Source organism: Salvelinus namaycush, chromosome 29 (genome assembly GCF_016432855.1).
Source record: "Salvelinus namaycush isolate Seneca chromosome 29, SaNama_1.0, whole genome shotgun sequence".
Classification (NCBI taxonomy): Eukaryota; Metazoa; Chordata; class Actinopteri; order Salmoniformes; family Salmonidae; genus Salvelinus; species Salvelinus namaycush.
In genome coordinates, this window is record NC_052335.1 from 1,660,082 (window position 1) to 1,682,075 (window position 21,994).

The 21,994-nt window shown below is 48.7% G+C and overlaps 1 protein-coding gene across 1 annotated transcript in view; it reads right to left on the bottom strand.

Annotated features, from left to right (window-relative positions):
• Positions 1-21,994, bottom strand: part of LOC120024357 (SAM and SH3 domain-containing protein 1-like) — a 124,704-nt gene that overhangs the window by 85,640 nt on the left and 17,070 nt on the right. Inside the window, exon 2 of the mRNA XM_038968579.1 lies at positions 19,472-19,600. Coding sequence (XP_038824507.1) covers positions 19,472-19,600 — 129 coding nt within the window. The remainder of the gene's footprint in view (positions 1-19,471; positions 19,601-21,994) is intronic.

The window sequence follows — 21,994 nt, forward strand, 5'->3', positions numbered from 1 at the left end:
GGCGCTAAAAACGCAAGAAAAGCCCATTTGGCCTCTATTACAAAGACTGCTAACAATTAGCACAGACTAATAGCGGAATCATATAGACCATGTTAGCTAAATGCTAACAAGCGAAAACGAACAAACTAATTGCAAAGACAGGCATATCCAGCTCATAAAGTTATACAAGCATAGCTAGTAGCTACCAAATGTCATTTTTGGTGAGTGGGTACATTTACAAGCGACGGTAAACAAGATAAATTGTGCAAATGAACAAAGTTGCGATGCGTGCTTTTCTGGAGAAAGAGCAGCAGGTGTACACGGAGCAGACGGGAGAAGAACAGAGGAGAAAAAAACGCTAGTAGGAAGCACAGGGGGGGAAAAATGGCAACTGTACAGATAAGTCACCCAAAGCTACTTGACTTATAAGATATCTGATGGCAAAAATGTAGTAGAGAATTGCATACAAGTTTAACTCATCACCTGATGTGCGCTGGCACATCAGAGACTCACCCATAGATATGGACTCACCAGCTCCAGCTTTAGCCCGTTGAGCTATTTACAAACAAACACGTGACTGGCTGTAACGGAATTCCTCCTCCTCTTCATCCGAAAAGGAGGAGTAGTGATTCGACCAAAATGCAGCGGGTTGTGAATACATAATGATTTATTAAAGCAAACTACGAAACACGAAAACAAACACTTGGAAGGATTACAAAATAACAAAACAACGTAGACTGACCTGAACGTAAGAACTGACATGTAACACGAAGAACGCACGAACAGGGAAAACAGACTACACAAAAACCGAATGAACAAACATACCGAAACAGTCCCGTGTGGCGCAACATACACAGACACGGAAGACAACCACCCACAAACAAACAGTGTGAAAACACCTACCTTAATATGATTCTCAATCAGAGGAGATGAAAACCACCTGCCTCTAATTGAGAACCATATTAGGTACCCAAAACCAACATAGAAACAGAAAACATAGACTGCCCACCCAAAACTCACGCCCTGACCAATAAACACATACCAAACAACAGAAAACAGGTCAGGAACGTGACAGAACCCCCCCCTCAAGGTGCGAACTCCGGGCGCACCCCTACAACTCAAGGGGAGGGTCTGGGTGGGCATCTGTCCGCGGTGGCGGCTCCGGCGGTGGACGAGGACACCACTCCACCACTGTCTTTGTCCCCCTCCTTAGCGTCCTTTGAGTGGCGACCCTCGCCCCCGACCATGGTCCAGGAACCTTCACCAACGCTCCTCTAAAATAGAGGAGACAACTCAGGACAAAGAGGTAGCTCAGGACAAAGAGGTAGCTCAGGACAGAGAGGTAGCTCAGGACAGAGAGGTAGCTCCGGACAGAGAGGTAGCTCCGGACTGAGTGGCAGCTCCGGACTGGGTGGCAGCTCCGGACTGGGTGGCAGCTCCGGACTGAGTGGCAGCTCATGACTGGGTGGCAGCTCATGACTGAGTGGCAGCTCATGACTGAGTGGCAGCTCATGACTGGAGGGCAGCTCATGACTGGAGGGCAGCTCATGACTGGAGGGCAGCTCATGACTGTAGGGCAGCTCATGACTGTAGGGCAGCTCATGACTGTAGGGCAGCTCATGACTGGAGGGCAGCTCATGACTGGAGGGCAGCTCATGACTGGAGGGCAGCTCATGACTGGAGGGCAGCTCATGACTGTAGGGCAGCTCATGACTGTAGGGCAGCTCATGACTGAAGGGCAGCTCATGACTGTAGGGCAGCTCATGACTGTAGGGCAGCTCATGACTGTAGGGCAGCTCTGGCAGCTCCTGACTGGCTGGCGGCTCTGGCAGCTCCTGACTGGCTGGCGGCTCTGGCAGCTCCTGACTGGCTGGCGGCTCTGGCAGCTCCTGACTGGCTGGCGGCTCTGGCAGCTCCTGACTGGCTGGCGGCTCTGGCAGCTCCTGACTGGCTGGCGGCTCTGGCAGCTCCTGACTGACGGACGGCTCTAGCGGCTCCTGACTGACGGACGGCTCTAATGGCTCGGGACAGACGGGCGGCTCTAATGGCTCGTGGCAGACGGATGGCTCAGAAGGCGCTGGGCAGACGGATGGCTCAGAAGGCGCTGGGCAGACGGATGGCTCAGAAGGCGCTGGGCAGACGGATGGCTCAGAAGGCGCTGGGCAGACGGATGGCTCAGAAGGCGCTGGGCAGACAGATGGCTCAGACGGCGCTGGGCAGACAGATGGCTCAGATGGCACTGGGCAGACGGATGACTCTGACCCGCTGAGGCGCACAGTAGGCCTGGTGCGTGGTGCCGGAACTGGAGGTACCGGGCTGAGGGCACGCACCTCAGGGCGAGTGCGGGGAGAAGGAACAGTGCGTACAGGGCTCTGGAGACGCACAGGAGGCTTGCTGCGTGGTGCCGAAACTGGAGGCACTGGGCTGGAGACACGCACCACAGGGAGAGTGCGTGGAGGAGGAACAGTGCGTACAGGGCTCTGAGGACGCACATGAGGCTTGGTGCGTGGTGCAGGCACTGGTGGTACTGAGCTGGGGCGGGAAGGTGGCGCCGGATATACCGGACCGTGTAGGCGTACTGGCTCCCTTAAGCACTGAACCTGCCCAACCTTACCTGGTTGTATGCTCCCCGTCGCCTGACCAGTGCGGGGAGGTGGAATAACCCGCACCGGGCTATGTAGGCGAACCGGGGACACCATGCGTAAGGCTGGTGCCATGTAAGCCGGCCCAAGGAGACGTACTGGTGGCCAGATATGTAGAGCCGGCTTCATGGCACTTGGCTCAATGCTCAATCTAGCCCTACCAGTGCGGGGAGGTGGAATATCCCGCACCGGGCTATGAACACGTACAGGAGACACCATGCGCTCTACTGCGTAACACGGTGTCTGCCCGTACTCTCGCTCTCCACGGTAAGCCCGGGAAGTTGGCGCAGGTCTCCTACCTGACTTCGCCACACTACCCTTTAGCCCCCCCCCCCCCCAAGAAATTTTTGGGTTGTACTTGCGGGCTTCCAGCCTTGCTTCCGTGCTGCCTCCTCATATCGTCGCCTCTCCGCTTTAGATGCCTCCAGCTCCGCCTTGGGACGGCGACACTCCTCTGGCTCTGCCCAGGGTCCTTCTCCGTCCAGAATCTCTTCCCATGTCCAATCCTCCTTGACCCACTGCTGCTGTCGTTGCTGTCCGTTAACCCGCTGCTTGATCTGGGTTTGGTGGGTGGTTCTGTAACGGAATTCCTCCTCCTCTTCATCCGAAAAGGAGGAGTAGTGATTCGACCAAAATGCAGCGGGTTGTGAATACATAATGATTTATTAAAGCAAACTACGAAACACGAAAACAAACACTTGGAAGGATTACAAAATAACAAAACAACGTAGACTGACCTGAACGTAAGAACTTACATGTAACACGAAGAACGCACGAACAGGGAAAACAGACTACACAAAAACCGAACGAACAAACATACCGAAACAGTCCCGTGTGGCGCAACATACACAGACACGGAAGACAACCACCCACAAACAAACAGTGTGAAAACACCTACCTTAATATGATTCTCAATCAGAGGAGATGAAAACCACCTGCCTCTAATTGAGAACCATATTAGGTACCCAAAACCAACATAGAAACAGAAAACATAGACTGCCCACCCAAAACTCACGCCCTGACCAATAAACACATACCAAACAACAGAAAACAGGTCAGGAACGTGACACTGGCACAACTGTTCTGGGGAACTACGTGAGCTTCATAATGTAAAACGTGGCAGGTGACATGAAGAAAGCAATTTGCTTGATCTCCTAAACGTATTGCACACGTTGACTGCAAGTATTAACTTAAAAAGTCGCTGCAAATATTCAAAACAATTGAAAAACTTCAAAAAAATAGTTTTGACGGTATTGAAAACTCATCCAGTGGCTTTTTCGAAATACCCCAGTATTCGGTGTATACGGTATACGTCCCAAGCCTAGTTCTGACACCATATCTTCTCTGTTCTCTCTGTTCCTCCCCCTCTTTCCTTTCCTCTTTCTTGCCAAGTTGTGCAGGGGGGGACAGACAGCTGCAGGCTCTCACATCCTCATCCTCCTCTTCCTCCTCTTCCAGCTTTCTCTTTAAGAGATGCTCCCTACACTTCCCTGACCAACTCCAGGCCCCCCGGCCCCCAGGGCCCAGTCCTGTCCCATCCCAGGATGGAACCTTCCCAACATGTGCAGTGGTGACCCACTTCACTCATCTTCTCACACACTTGTAAACACACACATGCAAACACAAAACACACACACACACACACCAGGTTTTTTGTTCGGAAAATGTGGCGCCGGACTTTTGACCTGCAGCATTTTAATTGAACAGACTTTTGAGAAATTTACTGGACCCATATGCATTGGGGAGCCTTCTTAGAGCGTAGTAGAAAAGTTTACCTATTCTACTGGTCAGCTTGTCGAGAAAGAAATAGCCTATACCAAACAGACTCAGAGACAGTTGTGGGAAGATAGATCCCAAATTCATACAACTAGTAGGCCTAGGCTACATACAGTATATATATATATATATTTTTTTAAAGCAATGAGTCTGAAGCAACAGAGCAGAACATTTATCTTAAAATGTTTATTAACTATTATTTATTCACACTATAAGCACAGCCATGTAGGCTACCATTGTCAAAAGGGCATCGCATATGCAAGCGGTTTCCTGTGACAGAGATGAAAATATCCATTACAAATGTAGAAATGTAGAAAGAAGGGAGATGCAACAGCTGGGATATATTGCTAATATGACTAGGATTGTGCTTTTGGCTACTGGACAATAAAAGAAAGTTGATTATGAAATAATTGTTCCCCGGGGGACTCCCGAGTGGCGCAGTGGTCTAAGGCACACTAGCTGTGCCACTAGAGATCCTGGTTTAAGTCCAGGCTCTGTCGCAGCCGACCGCGACCGAGAGACGCATTGCGCGGCGCACAATTGGACCAGCGTCGTCCGGGTTAGGGGAGGGTTTGGCTGGCAAGGACGTCCTTGTCCCGTCGCGCTCTAGCGACTCCTGTGGTGGGCCGGGCGCATGCAAGCTGACACGGTCGCCAGGTGTACGGTGTTTCTGCCGACACATCGGTGCGGCTGGCTTCCGGGTTAAGCGGGCATTGTGTCAAGAAGCAGTTTGGCTTGGTTGTGTCGTGTTTCGGAGGACGCACGGCTCTCGACCTTCGCCTCTCCCAAGTCCTTACGGGAGTTGCAGCGATGAGACAAGACTGTAACTGCCAATTGCATAACATGAAAATTGGGGAGAAAAGGGGGTAAAATATATTTTTTAATAATAATAATAATTGCCTCCATGGATATGGTCTGATTTTCGCTACGCTACATTGAAGCAAGGTAAGACATGCCTCAAAACACAGTGCATTTGGAAAGTATTTAGACCCCTTGACTTTTTCCACAACATATTACATTACAGCCCTACTCTAAAATTGATTAGATTGTTTTTTCCCTCATCGATCTACACACAATACCCCATAATGACAAAACAAAAACAGTTTTTTTTTTTTTTATGTGTGCACATTTATAAAAATTAAAAAAACAGAAATATAACATTTACATAAGTATTCAGACCCTTCACTCAGTACTTTGTTGAAGCACCTGTTTCAGTCTTCCAGAGATTTGAGACTGGGATGGAGGTTCACCTTCCAGCAGGACAATGACCCTACGCATACTGCTAAAGCAACACCCGAGTGGTTTATGGGGAAACATTTAAATATCTTGGACCTCAATCCAATTGAGAATCTGTGGTATGACTTAAAGATTGCTGTGCACCAGCGGAACCCATCCAACTTGAAGGAGCTGGAGCAGTTTTGCCTTGTAGTGAAAAACCCCAAGAGACTTGCAGCTGTTATTGCTGCAAAAGGTGGATCTACAAAGTATTGACTTTGGGGGGTGAATAGTTATGCATGGTCAAGTTTTCAGTTTTTTTTGTCTTATTTCTTTGTTTGTTTCACAAGAAAAAATATTTAGCATCTTCAAAGTGGTAGGCATGTTGTGTAAATCAAATGATACAAACCCCCCCAAAAAGGTTGTAAGGCAACAAAATAGGAAAAATGCCAAGGGGGGTGAATACTTTCGCAAGCCACTGTATATTTTAAAACAAATACTTTTAGACTTTTACTCAAGAAGTATTTTACTGGGTGACTTTCACTTTTACTTGAGTCATTTCCTATTAAGGTATCTTTACTTTTACTCAAGTGTCACGCCCTGGCCTTAGTATTCTTTGTTTTCTTTATTATTTTAGTTAGGTCAGGGTGTGACATGGGGAATGTATGTGTTTTTGTATTGTCTAGGGGTTTTGTATGGTAAATGGGTCAGTGTCTTGTCTAGGTGTTTGTATGTCTATGGCTGCCTGGATTGGTTCTCAATTAGAGGCAGCTGTGGTTCATTGTCTCTAATTGAGAGCCATATTTAAGGCAGTCATAGGCATTGGGGTTTTGTGGGTAATTGTCTATGTTGAACGTTTGTTGCTTGTCTATGCACTTACGTCATTTAGCTTCACGGTCGTTTGTTGTTTTGTTTAGTTTGTATTCAGTGTTCGTTTCGTGTTTTCCCTTCTCTAAATAAAAGAGAATGTATTTTGCACCCGCTGGGCCTTGGTCCTCTCTCTCACCCATAGACGATCGTGACAGAATTACCCACCAGAATCGGACCAAGCGGCGTGTAAAGCAGCAACGGGAGCAGCGCATAAAGGATTCATGGACATGGGAGGAGATATTGGATGGAAAGGGACCTTGGGCACAACCGGGAGAATATCGCCTCCCTCGTGAAGAGCTGGAGGCAGCTAAAGCCGAGAGGAGGCGATATGAGGAGGCAGCACGGAAGCAAGGCTGGAAGCCCGCAAGTACAACCCAAAAATTTCTTGGGGGGGGGGGCTAAAAGGGAGTGTGGCGAAGTCAGGTAGGAGACCTGCGCATACTCCCTGTACTTACCGTGGAGAGCGAGAGTACGGGCAGACACCGTGTTACGCAGTAGAGCGCATGGTGTCTCCTGTACGTGTTCATAGCCCGGTGCGGGTTATTCCACCTCCCCGCACTGGCAGGGCTAGATTGAGGATTGAGCCGGATGTCATGAAGCCGGTCCAACGCATCTGGCCACCAGTGCGTCTCCTCGGGCCGGCTTACATGGCACCAGCCTTACGCATGGTGTCCCCGGTTCGCATACATAGCCCGGTGCGGGTTATTCCACCTCCCCGCACTGGTCGGGCGACGGGGAGCATACAACCAGGTAAGGTTGGGCAGGCTCAGTGCTCAAGGGAGCCAGTACGCCTGCACGGTCCGGTATTTCCGGCGCCACCTCCCCGCCCCAACCCAGTACCACCAGTGCCTACACCATGCACCAGGCTTCCTGTGCGTCTCCAGAGCCCTGTGCCTCCTCCACGCACTAGCCCTATGGTGCGTGTCTCCAGCCCAGTACCACCTGTGCCTACACCACGCACCACGCCTTCTGTGCGTCTCCAGAGTCCTGTGCGTCCTGTTGCTGCTCCCCGCACTAGCCCTGAGATGCGTGTCCCCAGCCCGGTACCACCAGTTCCGGCACCACGCACTAGGCCTAATGTGCGTCTCCAGGGTCCAGTATGCCCTGTTCCTTCTCCCCGCACTAGCCTGAAGGTGCGTGTCCTTAGCCCGGTACATCCAGTTCCGGCACCACCCACCAGGCCTACAGTGCGTCTCAGCCGGCCAGAGTCTGCCGTCTGCCCAGCGGCGCCTGAACTGCCCGTCTGTCCAGCGGCGCCTGAACTGCCCGTCTGCCCAACGGCGCCTGAACTGTCCGTCTGCCAAGCGCCGCATGAACTGCCCGTCTGTACTGAGCCTTCAGAGCCGCCCGTCTGTACTGAGCATGCAAAGCCGCCCGTCTGCCATGAGCCTTCAGAGCCGTCCGCCAGACAGGAGCCGCTAGAGCCGTCCGCCAGACAGGATCAGCCAGAGCCGTCCGCCAGACAGGATCAGCCAGAGCCGTCCGCCAGACAGGATCAGCCAGAGCCGTCCGCCAGACAGGATCAGCCAGAGCCGTCCGCCAGACAGGATCAGCCAGAGCCGTCCGCCAGACAGGATCAGCCAGAGCTGTCCGCCAGCCATGAGCAGCCAGATCCGTCAGCCAGCCATGAGCAGCCAGATCCGTCAGCCAGCCATGAGCAGCCAGATCCGTCAGCCAGCCATGAGCAGCCAGATCCGTCAGCCAGCCATGAGCAGCCAGATCCGTCAGCCAGCCATGAGCAGCCATATCCGTCAGCCAGCCATGAGCAGCCAGCCATGAGCAGCCAGATCCGTCAGCCAGCCATGAGCAGCCAGATCCGTCAGCCAGCCATGAGCAGCCAGATCCGTCAGCCAGCCATGAGCAGCCAGATCCGTCAGCCAGCCATGAGCAGCCAGATCCGTCAGCCAGCCATGAGCTGCAGTCCCTCAGTCCGGAGCTGCCGTCCCTCAGTCCGGAGCTGCCGTCCCTCAGTCCGGAGCTGCCGTCCCTCAGTCCGGAGCTACCCCTCAGTCCGGAGCTACCTCTCAGTCCGGAGCTACCCATCCGTCCGGTGGCGCCCTCTGGGATGGTCTTCAGTCCGGGACTTGCTACAAGGGTCGCCGCTCCAGAGGCGCCACCAAAGCGGGTATTGACAATGGTGGAGTGGGGGCCACGTCCCGCACCCGAGCCGCCGCCATAATAAGGCCCACTCCGGACCCTCCCCTTCAATGTCAGGTTGTGCGGCCGGAGTCCGCACCTTTGGGGGGGGGGGGGTACTGTCACGCCCTGGCCTTAGTATTCTTTGTTTTCTTTATTATTTTAGTTAGGTCAGGGTGTGACATGGGGAATGTATGTGTTTTTGTATTGTCTAGGGGTTTTGTATGGTAAATGGGTCAGTGTCTTGTCTAGGTGTTTGTATGTCTATGGCTGCCTGGATTGGTTCTCAATTAGAGGCAGCTGTGGTTCATTGTCTCTAATTGAGAGCCATATTTAAGGCAGTCATAGGCATTGGGGTTTTGTGGGTAATTGTCTATGTTGAACGTTTGTTGCTTGTCTATGCACTTACGTCATTTAGCTTCACGGTCGTTTGTTGTATTGTTTAGTTTGTATTCAGTGTTCGTTTCGTGTTTTCCCTTCTCTAAATAAAAGAGAATGTATTTTGCACACGCTGCGCCTTGGTCCTCTCTCTCACCCATAGACGATCGTGACACTCAAGTATGACAATTGGGTACTTTTTCCACCCCTGGTTACAGGAATAAAACCAAGAAAAATAACAGTTACTATATTTCTGAGTGCTGGATTTGTTTGTTTTCTAATGTCTATAGCTATAATGTAGCTATAATTATATAGTCATTTCTATAGCCTGCTGAGCCCATATCTCCTATGGTCTCTCTGTTCCTCCTCCTCTCTTTCCTTTCCTCTTTCTTGCCAAGTTGTGCAGGGGGGGGCAGACAGCTGCAGGCTCTCACATCCTCATCCTCCTCCTTTTCCTCCTCTTCTAGCTCTCCCTTTGAGATATCCTCTCTACACTTCTCTCCAACTGCAGGAAGTAATGTCACTGAGAACTGCACATACAGTGGGGAGAACAAGTATTTGACACACTGCCGATTTTGCAGGTTTTCCTACTTACAAAGCATGTAGAGGTCTGTAATTGTTATCATAGGTACACTTGAACTGTGAGAGACGGAATCTAAAACAAAAATCCAGAAAATCACATTGTATGATTTTTAAGTATTTAATTTGCACTTTATTGCATGACATAAGTATTTGATACATCAGAAAAGCAGAACTTAATATTTGGTACAGAAACCTTTGTTTGCAATTACAGAGATCATACGTTTCCTGTAGTTCTTGACCAGGTTTGCACACACTGCAGCAGGAATTTTGGCCCACTCCTCCATACAGACCTTCTCCAGATCCTTCAGGGTTCGGGGCTGTCGCTGGGCAATAAGGACTTTCAGCTCCCTCCAAAGATTTTTATTGGGTTCAGGTCTGGAGACTGGCTAGGCCACTCCAGGACCTTGAGATGCTTCTTATGGAGCCACTCCTTAGTTGCCCTGGCTGTGTGTTTCGGGCCGTTGTCATGCTGGAAGACCCAGCCACGACCCATCTTCAATGCTCTTACTGAGGGAAGGAGGTTGTTGGCCAAGATCTCGCGATACATGGCCCCATCCATCCTCCCCTCAATATGGTGCAGTCATCCTGTCCCCTTTGCAGAAAAGCATCCCCAAAGTGTCACGTTCCTGACCTATTTCTGTTAGTTTGTTGTATGTGTTAGTTGGTCAGGACGTGAGTTTGGGTGGGCATTCTATGTTTTCTGTTTCTATGTTGGTTTAAGGGTTGCCTGGTATGGCTCTCAATTAGAGGCAGGTGTTTGGCGTTTCCTCTAATTGAGAGTCATATTTAGGTAGGTTGTTTCACAGTGTTCGTTGTGGGTGGTTGTCTCCTGTGTCAGTGTTTGTCGCACCATACGGGACTGTTCGGTTTGTTTGTACATCGTTCCTTTTGTGTAGTCTATTTTCCCTGTTCGTGCGTTCTTAGTGTTTTATGTAAGTTCGTATAGTTCAGGTTTGTCTACATTTGTTTTGTTATTTTGTTAATTATTTCAAGTGGTTTCGTTTCGTGTTTTTCCCGTCTTGTTTTATTAAAATTATGTCATCTCAACCCGCTGCGCCTTGGTTCAATCACTACTCCTCCTCTTCGGTTGTAGAGGAGGAGGAATACCGTTACAGAACCACCCACCAAATAACCAGAACCAAGCAGCGGTGTAACGGGAGGAACGGACAGCGCAAGAAGGAGGAATGGACATGGGAGGATGTTTTGGACGGTAAAGGTTGCTACACATGGGAGGAGATCCTGGCTGGAAGGGATCGCCTCCCATGGGAACAGCTGGAGGCACTGAGGAGAGCAGAGGCAACCGGAGAAGGGAACCGGCGTTATGAGGGGACGCGTCTAGCACGGAAGCCCGAAAAGCCCGTGAGTACTACCCAAAAATTTCTTGGGGGGGGGCTAAGAGGTAGTGGGCCTAGGGCAGGTATGAGACCTGCGCCCACTTCCCAGGCTAACCGTGGAGAGCGGGAGTACGGGCAGACACCGTGTTACGCAGTAGAGCGCACGGTGTCTCCTGTACGTGTGCATAGCCCAGTGCGGGTTATTCCACCTCCCCGCACTGGTAGGGCTAGATTGAGCATTGAGCCAAGTGCCATGAAGCCGGCTCTACATATCTGGCCACCAGTACGTCTCCTTGGGCCGGCTTACATGGCACCAGCCTTACGCATGGTGTCCCCGGTTCGCCTACATAGCCCGGTGCGGGTTATTCCACCTCCCCGCACTGGTCGGGCGACGGGGAGCATTCAGCCAGGTAAGGTTGGGCAGGCTCAGTGTTCAAGGGAGCCAATACGCCTGCACGGTCCGGTATTTCCGGCGCTACCTCCCCGCCCCAGCCCAGTACCACCAGTGCCTACACTACGCACCAGGCTTCCAGTGCGTCTCCAGAGCCCTGTTCCTCCTCCACGCACTCTCCCTATGGTGCGTGTCTCCAGCCCAGTGCCTCCAGTTCGGGCACCACGCACTAAGCCACCTGTGCGTCTCCAGAGCCCTGTACACACTGTTCCTTCTCCCCGTACTCGTCCTGATGTGCGTGCCCTCAGCCCGGTGCCACCAGTGCCGGTACCACGCACCAGGCAAATAGTACGTTTTGAGAGTCCAGTGTGCCCTGTCCCTGCTCCCCGCACTAGGCTTGAAGTGCGTGTCTCCAGTCCGGTGCCTCCAATTCCGGCACCACGCACCAGGCCTTCAGTGCGTCTCAGCCGGCCAGAGTCTGCCGTCTGCCCAACGGCGCCTGAACTGTCCGTCTGCCAAGCGCCGCATGAACTGCCCGTCTGCCATGAGCCTGCAAAGCCGCTCGTCTGCCATGAGCCTACAGAGCCTTCCGCCAGACTGGAGCCGCTAGAGCCTTCCGCCAGACAGGAGCAGCCAAAGCCTTCCGCTAGACAGGATCAGTCTGAGCCATCCGTCTCCGCAGCGCCATCTGAGCCATCCGTCTCCTCAGCGCCATCTGAGCCATCCGTCTCCCCAGCGCCGTCTGAGCCATCCGTCTCCTCAGCGCCATCTGAGCCATCCGTCTCCTCAGCGCCATCTGAGCCATCCGTCTCCCCAGCGCCGTCTGAGCCATCCGTCTGTCCCGAGCCATTAGAGCCGCCCGTCTGTCCCGAGCCGTCAGAGCCGTTAGTCAGTCAGGAGCCGCTAGAGCCATTCGCCAGACAGGATCTGCCAGAGCCGCCAACCAGACAGGATCTGCCAGAGCCGCCAACCAGACAGGATCTGCCAGAGCCGCCAACCAGACAGGATCTGCCAGAGCCGCCAACCAGACAGGATCTGCCAGAGCCGCCAGCGAGCCATGAGCGTCCAGAGCCGTCAGCTAGCCATGAGCGTCCAGAGCCGTCAGCTAGCCATGAGCGTCCAGAGCCGTCAGCCAGCCATGAGCGTCCAGAGCCGTCAGCCAGCCATGAGCGTCCAGAGCCGTCAGCTAGCCATGAGCGTCCAGAGCTGTCAGCGAGCCATGAGCGTCCAGAGCCGTCAGCCAGTCATGAGCTGCCCCTCAGCCCAGAGCGGCCATTAATCCAGAACTGCCCCTCAGTCCAGAGCTGTCTCTCTGTCCGGAGCTGCCTTTCAGTCCGGAGTTGCCCCTCTATCCTGAGCTACCTCTCTATCTACCTCTCTATTCTCACCTACCTCTATGTCCTGAGCTACCTTGTCCCGGAGCTGTACCTTTATTTTGTGTTGCCTATATTAGGTGGGTGGAAGAGAGGGGTGGTCATTCTGAGGGGGATTAGCAAGCTGGGATTGACTATGGTGGGGTGGGGACCTCGTCCTGAGCCTGAGCCACCACCGTGGTCAGATGCCCACCCAGACCCTCCCCTAAACTTTGTGCTGGTGCGCCCGGAGTTCGCACCTTGGGGGGGGGGTTATGTCACGTTCCTGACCTATTTCTGTTAGTTTGTTGTATGTGTTAGTTGGTCAGGACGTGAGTTTGGGTGGGCATTCTATGTTTTCTGTTTCTATGTTGGTTTAAGGGTTGCCTGGTATGGCTCTCAATTAGAGGCAGGTGTTTGGCGTTTCCTCTAATTGAGAGTCATATTTAGGTAGGTTGTTTCACAGTGTTCGTTGTGGGTGGTTGTCTCCTGTGTCAGTGTTTGTCGCACCATACGGGACTGTTCGGTTTGTTTGTACATCGTTCCTTTTGTGTAGTCTATTTTCCCTGTTTGTGCGTTCTTAGTGTTTTATGTAAGTTCGTATAGTTCAGGTTTGTCTACATTTGTTTTGTTATTTTGTTAATTATTTCAAGTGGTTTCGTTTCGTGTTTTTCCCGTCTTGTTTTATTAAAATTATGTCATCTCAACCCGCTGCGCCTTGGTTCAATCACTACTCCTCCTCTTCGGTTGTAGAGGAGGAGGAATACCGTTACACAAAGAATGATGTTTCCACCTCCATGCTTCACGGTTGGGATGGTGTTCTTGGGGTTGTACTCATCCTTCTTCTTCCTCCAAACACGGCGAGTGGAGTTTAGACCAAAAAGCTCTATTTTTGTCTCATCAGACCACATGACCTTCTCCCATTCCTCCTCTGGATCATCCAGATGGTCATTGGCAAACTTCAGACGGGCCTGGACATGCGCTGGCTTGAACAGGGGGACCTTGCGTGCGCTGCAGGATTTTAATCCATGACAGCGTAGTTGTGTTACTAATGGTTTTCTTTGAGACTGTGGTCCCAGCTCTCTTCAGGTCATTGACCAGGTCCTGCTGTGTAGTTCTGGGCTGATCCCTCACCTTCCTCATGATCATTGATGCCCCACGAGGTGAAAACTTGCATGGAGCCCCAGACCAAGGGTGATTGACCGTCATCTTGAACTTCTTACATTTTCTAATAATTGCGCCAACAGTTGTTGCCTTCTCACCAAGCTGCTTGCCTATTGTCCTGTAGCCCATCCCAGCCTTGTGCAGGTCTACAATTTTATCCCTGATGTCCTTACACAGCTCTCTGGTCTTGGCCATTGTGGAGAGGTTGGAGTATGTTTGATTGAGTGTGTAGACAGGTGTCTTTTATACAGGTAACGAGTTCAAACAGGTGCAGTTAATACAGGTAATGAGTGGAGAACAGGAGGGCTTCTTAAAGAAAAACGAACAGGTCTGTGAGAGCCGGAATTCTTACTGGTTGGTAGGTGATCAAATACTTATGTCATGCAATAAAATGCAAATGAATTACTTAAAAATCATACAATGTGATTTTCAGGATTTTTGATTTAGATTCCGTCTCTCACAGTTGAAGTGTACCTATGATAAAAATTACAGACCTCTACATGCTTTGTAAGTAGGAAAACCTGCAAAATCGGCAGTGTATCAAATACTTGTTCTCCCCACTGTATATATATATATACAGGACCTTCCACCCCCACCTGGGATATGGATGCCTGATTAAGACCTAAGGGTCAAAGCGTTAAATAAATATTACCTAGGAGCATGAGCGGCAGTGTGCAGCGTTCTCCTTTCTGTTATCCATGAGTTCGCCTTCAACTCCAGCGTCTGTGGAAAGCGCCTAGATGTGCGTATGTTCTTCAGCTTTTGTACATAATGTTTCCGCCATCGTTTCCTATGACCCGAAAAGAGCTTCCGGATAGCGATCACTAACCTCGATTTTGATGAAGGTTTATATTTGAATGAGTCGGCAGTATGGACATCCGGCTCACCTCGGACCAGACCCTAATCCCCGAGGCTCGGAGAAGACGGCGTAAGAGAGGCTGCCGAAACTATGTTGGCGAATAAATAATCTGCTTCTACCCTCTGTTCTATTGGTGAACGTACAATCACTGGAGAACACACTGGACGCGCTCCGTTCTAGACTATCCTCTCGACGGGACCTGACGAACTGTAACGTCCTATGTTTCTCGGAGTCGTTGCTGAACAAGGACATGGATAATATACATCTAGCTGGTTTTTCTATGCATTGTCAAGACTGTATGGCAGTGTCGGGTAAGGTGGGGGGGGGCGGTCTCTTTGTTAACAACAGCTGGTGTGCGATCTGTAATATTAAGGAAGTTAGAATACCGTATCATAAGCTGTATACTAAATACTATTTACAAAGAGAGTTTTCGTCAGTAGCTGTCTATTTACCACCACAAATCGATGCTGGCACTAAAACCGCATTCAACAAATTGTGGAGGGTCGCAAGCAAAAATTTTTTTTTAAATGCTCATCTCGATGTCGCCGCTCTTAGTGGCTGGTGATTTTAATTCAAGGAAACTGAAATCCGTTTGACCTCATTTCGACCAGCATGGAGGAGAAAACTAGAGGAGAAAAAACCTCTAGATCGCCTTAACCCCACATATAGAAATGCATACAAAGTAAAGGTCGACCGATTCATCGAAATGGCCGATTAATTAGGGCCAATTTCAAGATTTCATAACAAATCGGTAATCGGGCATTTTTGGACACCGATTATGGCCGATTACATTGCACTCCACGAGGAGACTGCATAGCAGGCTGACTACCTGTTACGTGAGGGCAGCAAGGAGCCATGGTAAGTTGCTAACTATCGTTAAACGTATCTTATAAAAAAACAATCAATCTTAACATAATCACAAGTTAACGACACAAGGTTGATGATATTACTAGTTTATCTAGCTTGTCCTGTGTTGCATATAATCGGTGCCTGTTCATTTATCATTGAATCACAGCCTACTTCGCCAAAGTGGTGATGATTTAAGAAGCGTATTCGCGAAAAAAGCACCAATGTGTACCTAACCATAAACATCAATGCCTTTCTTTAAAATCAATACACAAGTATATATTTTTTAAAACCTGCATATTTAGTTAATATTGCCTGCTAACATGAATTTCTTTTAACAATGGGAATTGTGTCACTTCTCTTGCGTTCTGTGCATGCAGAGTCAGGGTATATGCAGCAGTTTGGGCCGCCTGGCTCATTGCGCACTGTGTGAAGACCATTTCTTCCTAACAAAGACAGTAATTAATTTGCCAGAATTGTACATAATTATGACATAACATTGAAGGTTTTGCAATGTAACAGCGATATTTAGACTTACGGATGCCACCCATTAGATAAAATACAGAACGGTTCTGTATTTCACTGAAAGAATAAACGTTTTGTTTTCGAAATTAATGTTTCCGGATTTGACCAAATTAATGACCTAAGGCTCGTATTTCTGTGTGTGTTATTATATTATACTTAAGTCTATGATTTGATATTTGATAGAGCAGTCTGACTGGGCGGTGGTAGGCAGCAGCAGGCTCGTAAGCATTCATTCAAACAGCACTTTCCTGCATTTGCCAGCAGCTCTTCGCTGTGCTTCAAGCATTGCGCTGTTTATGACTTCAAGCCTATCAACTCCCGAGATTAGGCTGGCAATATTATAGTGCCTATAAGAACATCCAATAGTCAAAGATATATGAAATACAAATGGTGTAAAGAGAAATAGTCCTATAATTCCTATAATAACAACAACCTAAAACTTCTTACCTGGGAATATTGAAGGCTCATGTTAAAAGGAACCACCAGCTTTCATACGTTCTCATGTTCTGAGCAAGGAACTTAAACGTTAGCTTTTTTACATGGCAAATATTGCACTTCTACTTTCTTCTCCAACACTTTGTTTTTGCATTATTTAAACCAAATTGAACATGTTTTATTATTTATTTGAGACTAAATTGATTTTATTTATGTATTATATTAAGTTAAAATAAAAGTGTTCATTCAGTAATGTTGTAATTGTCATTATTACAAATATATATATAAAAATCGGCCGATTAATTAGTATCGGCTTTTTTTGGTCCTCCAATAATCGGTATTGGCGTTGAAAAATCACAATCGATCAACCTCTAATACAAAGCTCTCCCTCGCCCTTGATTAAAAAAATCTGACCATAACACTGACCATAACACACCTCCTTATTCCTAATTACAAGCAAAAGCTCAAACAGGAAGTACCATGGTAAGCTACAAGACTGTTTCGCTAACACAAACTGGAATATGTTCCGGGATTCATCCGATGGCATTGAGGAGTTTACCATATCAGACACCTGCTTCATTAGACCTACCCTACGCCTTGACCTCTTTCTCCCCTCTCTCTCTCCAGATTAAATATTGCAACTAGTGAGGTCTGGCCGCCCGACAACCTGCCCACTCTACCCCATTCCCTCCTCCCTTTTACAGACCATCTCTGGAGACCTTCTCCCATTCCTCACTTCCCTTATCAACTCATCCCTGACCACTGGCTGCATCCCCTCTGACTTCAAAATGGTCGGAGTCGCTCCCCTCCTTAAGAAACCAAAACTCGACTCATCTGATGTCAAAAACTAAAACTAGACCTGTATCTCTTCTTTCTTTCCAAAACACTTGAACATGCTGTCTCTGATCAACTTTCTCATTATCTCTCTCAGAACGATTTTGACCCTAACCAGTCAGGCTTCAAAACGGGTCACTCAACTGAGACCGCTCTTCTCTGTGTCACGGACGCTCTCCACACTGCCAAAGCTGACTTTCTCTTCTCTGTTCTCATCCTCCTTGATTTATGTGCTGCCTTCAACAACGTGAACCATCAGATCCTCCTCTCCACCCTCTCAGGGCTGGGTGTCTGCACCATGTCATATCACTAATGGTGTCCCCCAGGACTCGGTTCTAGGCCCTCTCCTCTTCTCTCTATACACCAAGTCACTCAGCTCCATCATATCCTCGCATGGTCTCTCCTACCGTTGCTATGCGGATGACACTCAAATACTTTTCTCCTTTCACCCTTCTGAAACTCACAAACACCAAAACAGTTGTGTTGAGGGCACGACAACACCTCCTCCCCCTCAGGAGTCTGAAAAGATTTGGCAAGGGCCCTCAGGTCCTCAAAAAGTTAGACAGCTGCACCATTGAGAGCATCTTGACTGGCTACATCACCGCTTGGTATGGCAACTGCTTGGCGTCCGACCGCAAGGCTCTACAGGGGGTAGTGCGTACGGTCGAGTACATCACTGGGGCCGAGCTCACTGCCATCTAGGACCTCTATACCTGTCTGTATCTCCAGCCACCCAAGTCAGAATGTTCTCTCTGCTAGAGCACAGCAAGCGGTATCAATGAACCAAGTCTGGAACCAACACGACCCTGAAAAGCTTCTACTCCCAACCCATAAAACTGCGAAATAGTTAGTTCAATACTTAACCAAATAGCTACATGGTCAATCTGCATTGACCCTTTTTGCACAAATATTTTTGACTGGCTACTATTTATTATCTATCCTGTTGCCTAGTCACTTTATTCCTAGTTATATGTACATATCTATCTCAATTACCTCGTACCCCTGTACATCGACTCGGTACTGGTATCCCATGTATATTGCCAAGTTATCGTTACTCATTGTGTATTTATTATTACTTTCATTATTATTTCTCTATTTCCTCTCTCTCTGTATTGTTGGCAAGGGCCCGTAAGAGAATATTTCATTGTTAGTCTACACCTCTTGTTTACGAAGCATGTGAAAAAATGATTGATATCCTAAAAGGCTCCCTCCTTTTAGGATCAGGATGAGTAGACTGCACTGAGGTCAGTCTAGTCTAGATGTACCCAGTTTCCTGCTATTGGTTCTGGAAATGAGACTTTAGAACTGAAATGATGCCATCTGTTTTCAAGAGTTCTAAACATATACAAATCACTTTGAATAGCGTCATCATAGCACATTTATAAAAACGCGCGTATGAACACTACCCCCCCCCCCCCTCGCTCTCTCTCTCTGAGTGTTGTGTGTGGAGTATAGACCCCCAAGGGTGCTCCGAGCAGCACAGAGGCAGAGCGGTGTTCGCTGCCAGAACCAACTGCATACTTCAATACCTCCATCAGTAACTAGGCAACGCATGCCCCACTACCCTACATCCCTGTGAACGTGAACCCCCCCAGAACACAACTAAGCGCTTTCAGGCACTGGGGAGGCGGAAGGGCAAACTAACTGCTTTAGAAAAGAGTCACAAACACAAAACACTCGCTCGCTCACTTTCCAACTAAACTCCCCCTACTTCCTGACTGACTCCCAGGTTGTTGGCAGCACACTGGACAATCACACTGTAAAGACACCAAACTGATCCAAGAATGGGGTGTTTGAGGATATTATGAATTATAAAAGGAGATCTGAGAAAATTAAACATTTCCTCTGAATTTTGGCGATCACTTCACATTTCTAGACTATGTAAGCCTAACAGCAAATTGTATAAGAGTCATAAGGAAACAGGTTGCTGCAGGTCTTTAGCTGATATTGTATTGAATTAAGCTGGTGGGTTTCCTGTTTTGACGGGACTCGGGTATACTCTACTGCAGTAATAAACGATGGTTGGTGGGAACTCAGTTCTATTGTATATCAGTAGGGTTCGTGGACTTGAGTTTGTAGCGACATGCAACAGTATGACTGGTGTTTGTGGGGACTTAGTATGTGACGTGACGAGTGTGTTTGTGGGGACGTACCATGTCGAGGTCCTGGGACACACGTCTCTTGCGTAGCTCCTCCATGCGGTCGCTTACGTCACTGAGTGAGGTGTTGTAGTACTCTGAATACTCCTGGGCCAGGTCATCAATGTTCCCCAGAGAACCATCCTACACAACACACACACACACAGAGAGAGTGGTAAGTCATTCAGAAGGACAGACAGAGTAAGAAAACATAGAATTCAGAGGGAGAGAATAAAAGAAGCCCATATGTTTGAACCAGAATGGAAGAAAGAAATTGTAAGTTGGGGAGACACTTGCAGATTCACACTGATTCCTCAATTTGAGGGCCCAAAATGGCACCAACGCCTTTGTCTGGATGAAAAACATTGGTTTCACTACTGTATACAGTGTATAAGATTCAAGCTGAGCCAAACCCTTCAGTAAGCTCCACACTCCCCCCAATGCTTCCACCTCCACAGTACAGTACTCCAGGCGAGGGAAAGGGGACTGGCTAACAACCCCAGCTCCCCATCTGTCTCTCACTCTGGGTGAAGCACAGCTTAATAAAACCCCTGTCACATACGCTTGTAATTAGTAGAGCGTGAGACGCACCAACTGGCAGGCAGGCGTTCGGCTAGCATGGCTAGCATGGCGGTGCAGTGTGGCGGGCGGTGTGCGAGAGAGCACAAATCGAATTACTCGCACGCCACTTCTTCCTCTGGCTGCCACTCCAGGGTAAGATTATTAGCTAACACAGTGGTGCTACTGAGGGAGGGGAAGTCTGTTAGAGATAGATCAGGTTAGAGCTTCCAGCACATTTACCAATTAGCTCTGTGGGCTATACTAGCTATGGCCTGTTGCGTAGGAGAATAGGAAGGAGAAAGGAAAGGAGAAGGAAAGTAAATCAGTATGATTTGTAGAAGACGAAGACCTTTAAACGAGTTCCTGTAGAGATGAAGACTGTCTGTTTGTTTGTTTCTCTGTTGGAGGCCGGTGTGCTGTGCATGTGGCGTATGTGTGCCGTGTGTACATGCCAGTGTGTTTCTCTACTAGCCCATAGCCTCCACAGTCCATTAAGCCTAAGGCCTCCAGCTGCACCTGACACACACACACACACACACACACACACACACACACACACACACACACACACACACACACACACACACACACACACACACACACACACACACACACACACACACACACACACACACACAGAGAGGTGGCAGCCTCACCAGCTGTGTCTGGAGAGGGAGTGCAGTACAACACTGCCATGCATACACATCTGTTTACACACATTTCATACAACTCCCAGTTTAAAAATACACCTCAATAAAAGTCTTCACTCTGTGTATTTCAGGCATTCATTCAAATTGAAAGTCCAAATAATGGACACGGCCAACCATAAGTGTTTCCTGGGTTTTGGTATGCTAACATACAGATCTAACATGCCCTTTAAACCCCAAACCCAAACACCCTCTTCCGGACAGGGGGGCTTTCAGCTCTCTGCTGGGTTCCTGTCTTTGTGTGGAAGTGTGGTGTGGTTCCTCATACATAAACAAGAAAGACCTTACTCAACAGAATACACAAGCCCCCAAAATGCCTTGTTGGAGACGAGCCCTCAAGGAACGGTAAAACAACAGTAAAGATGCAGAACCTGCTAGTACCTGGTGTATTTCTTTACCAGGAAACCAGAATTAAGAATCAACTAACTCATTGGTCTCGGAGACCCTCTCTCTGAAGCGTTTGGACTCATAACTACTTAGTAGGGCTAGGCAATATATTGAATGAATTCAAATGTATGTTTTGCGCGATATTCCAAATGCCTGTATCGCAATAATTTTTTCTCATGAAGCTTACCGGTAGTACCCAGTCACGCTGTGTTTGTTTGCAAGCACAAAACGACTAGAGACTGGAGTCTTGTGAGTAACCCACTAGGTCAGGGGTGTCAAACTCATTCCACGGAGGGCCTAGTGTCTGCAGGTTTTTGGTTTTTCCTTTCAATAAAGCCCTAGACAACCAGGTGTGGGGAGTTCCTAACTAATTAGTGATGTTAATTCATCAATCAAGTACAAGGGAGGAGCGAAAACCCGCAGACACTCGGCCCCCCGTGGAATGAGTTTGACACCTGTGCACTAGGTGATCTAGTTGCCGTGTGGAATTCACAAATGAATGTTGAGCAGCTAGATATCGTATAATTATTACGGTAACTGTCTAAAATTGGCTAAATGCTCTGCAGTTGTGCATTTGGTTTGCTCATTTAGAAGCTTGTTAGCTATCTTGCCGGTAAAAGCAGAGAATCCCGTCCTGGATCAAGAGCCTTTCTCGCTAATATTAGTTTTTTGCGTGCTGCAAACGGTGAGTAGCATTTTTTTGATACTCGTATAACTTTATGAGCTGGGATGATTATCCTGAAAATTGTTTCGGTCAGAGACTGTATAAAATGTTCACAATACGCTCATTAGCAGTTAGTTAGCATTCTATATAGGATTTGACATGTACCTGTTCCTTCGGGATTACAAAAGCTCAGTGGGGTGTTACCGAATATCCCGGTGT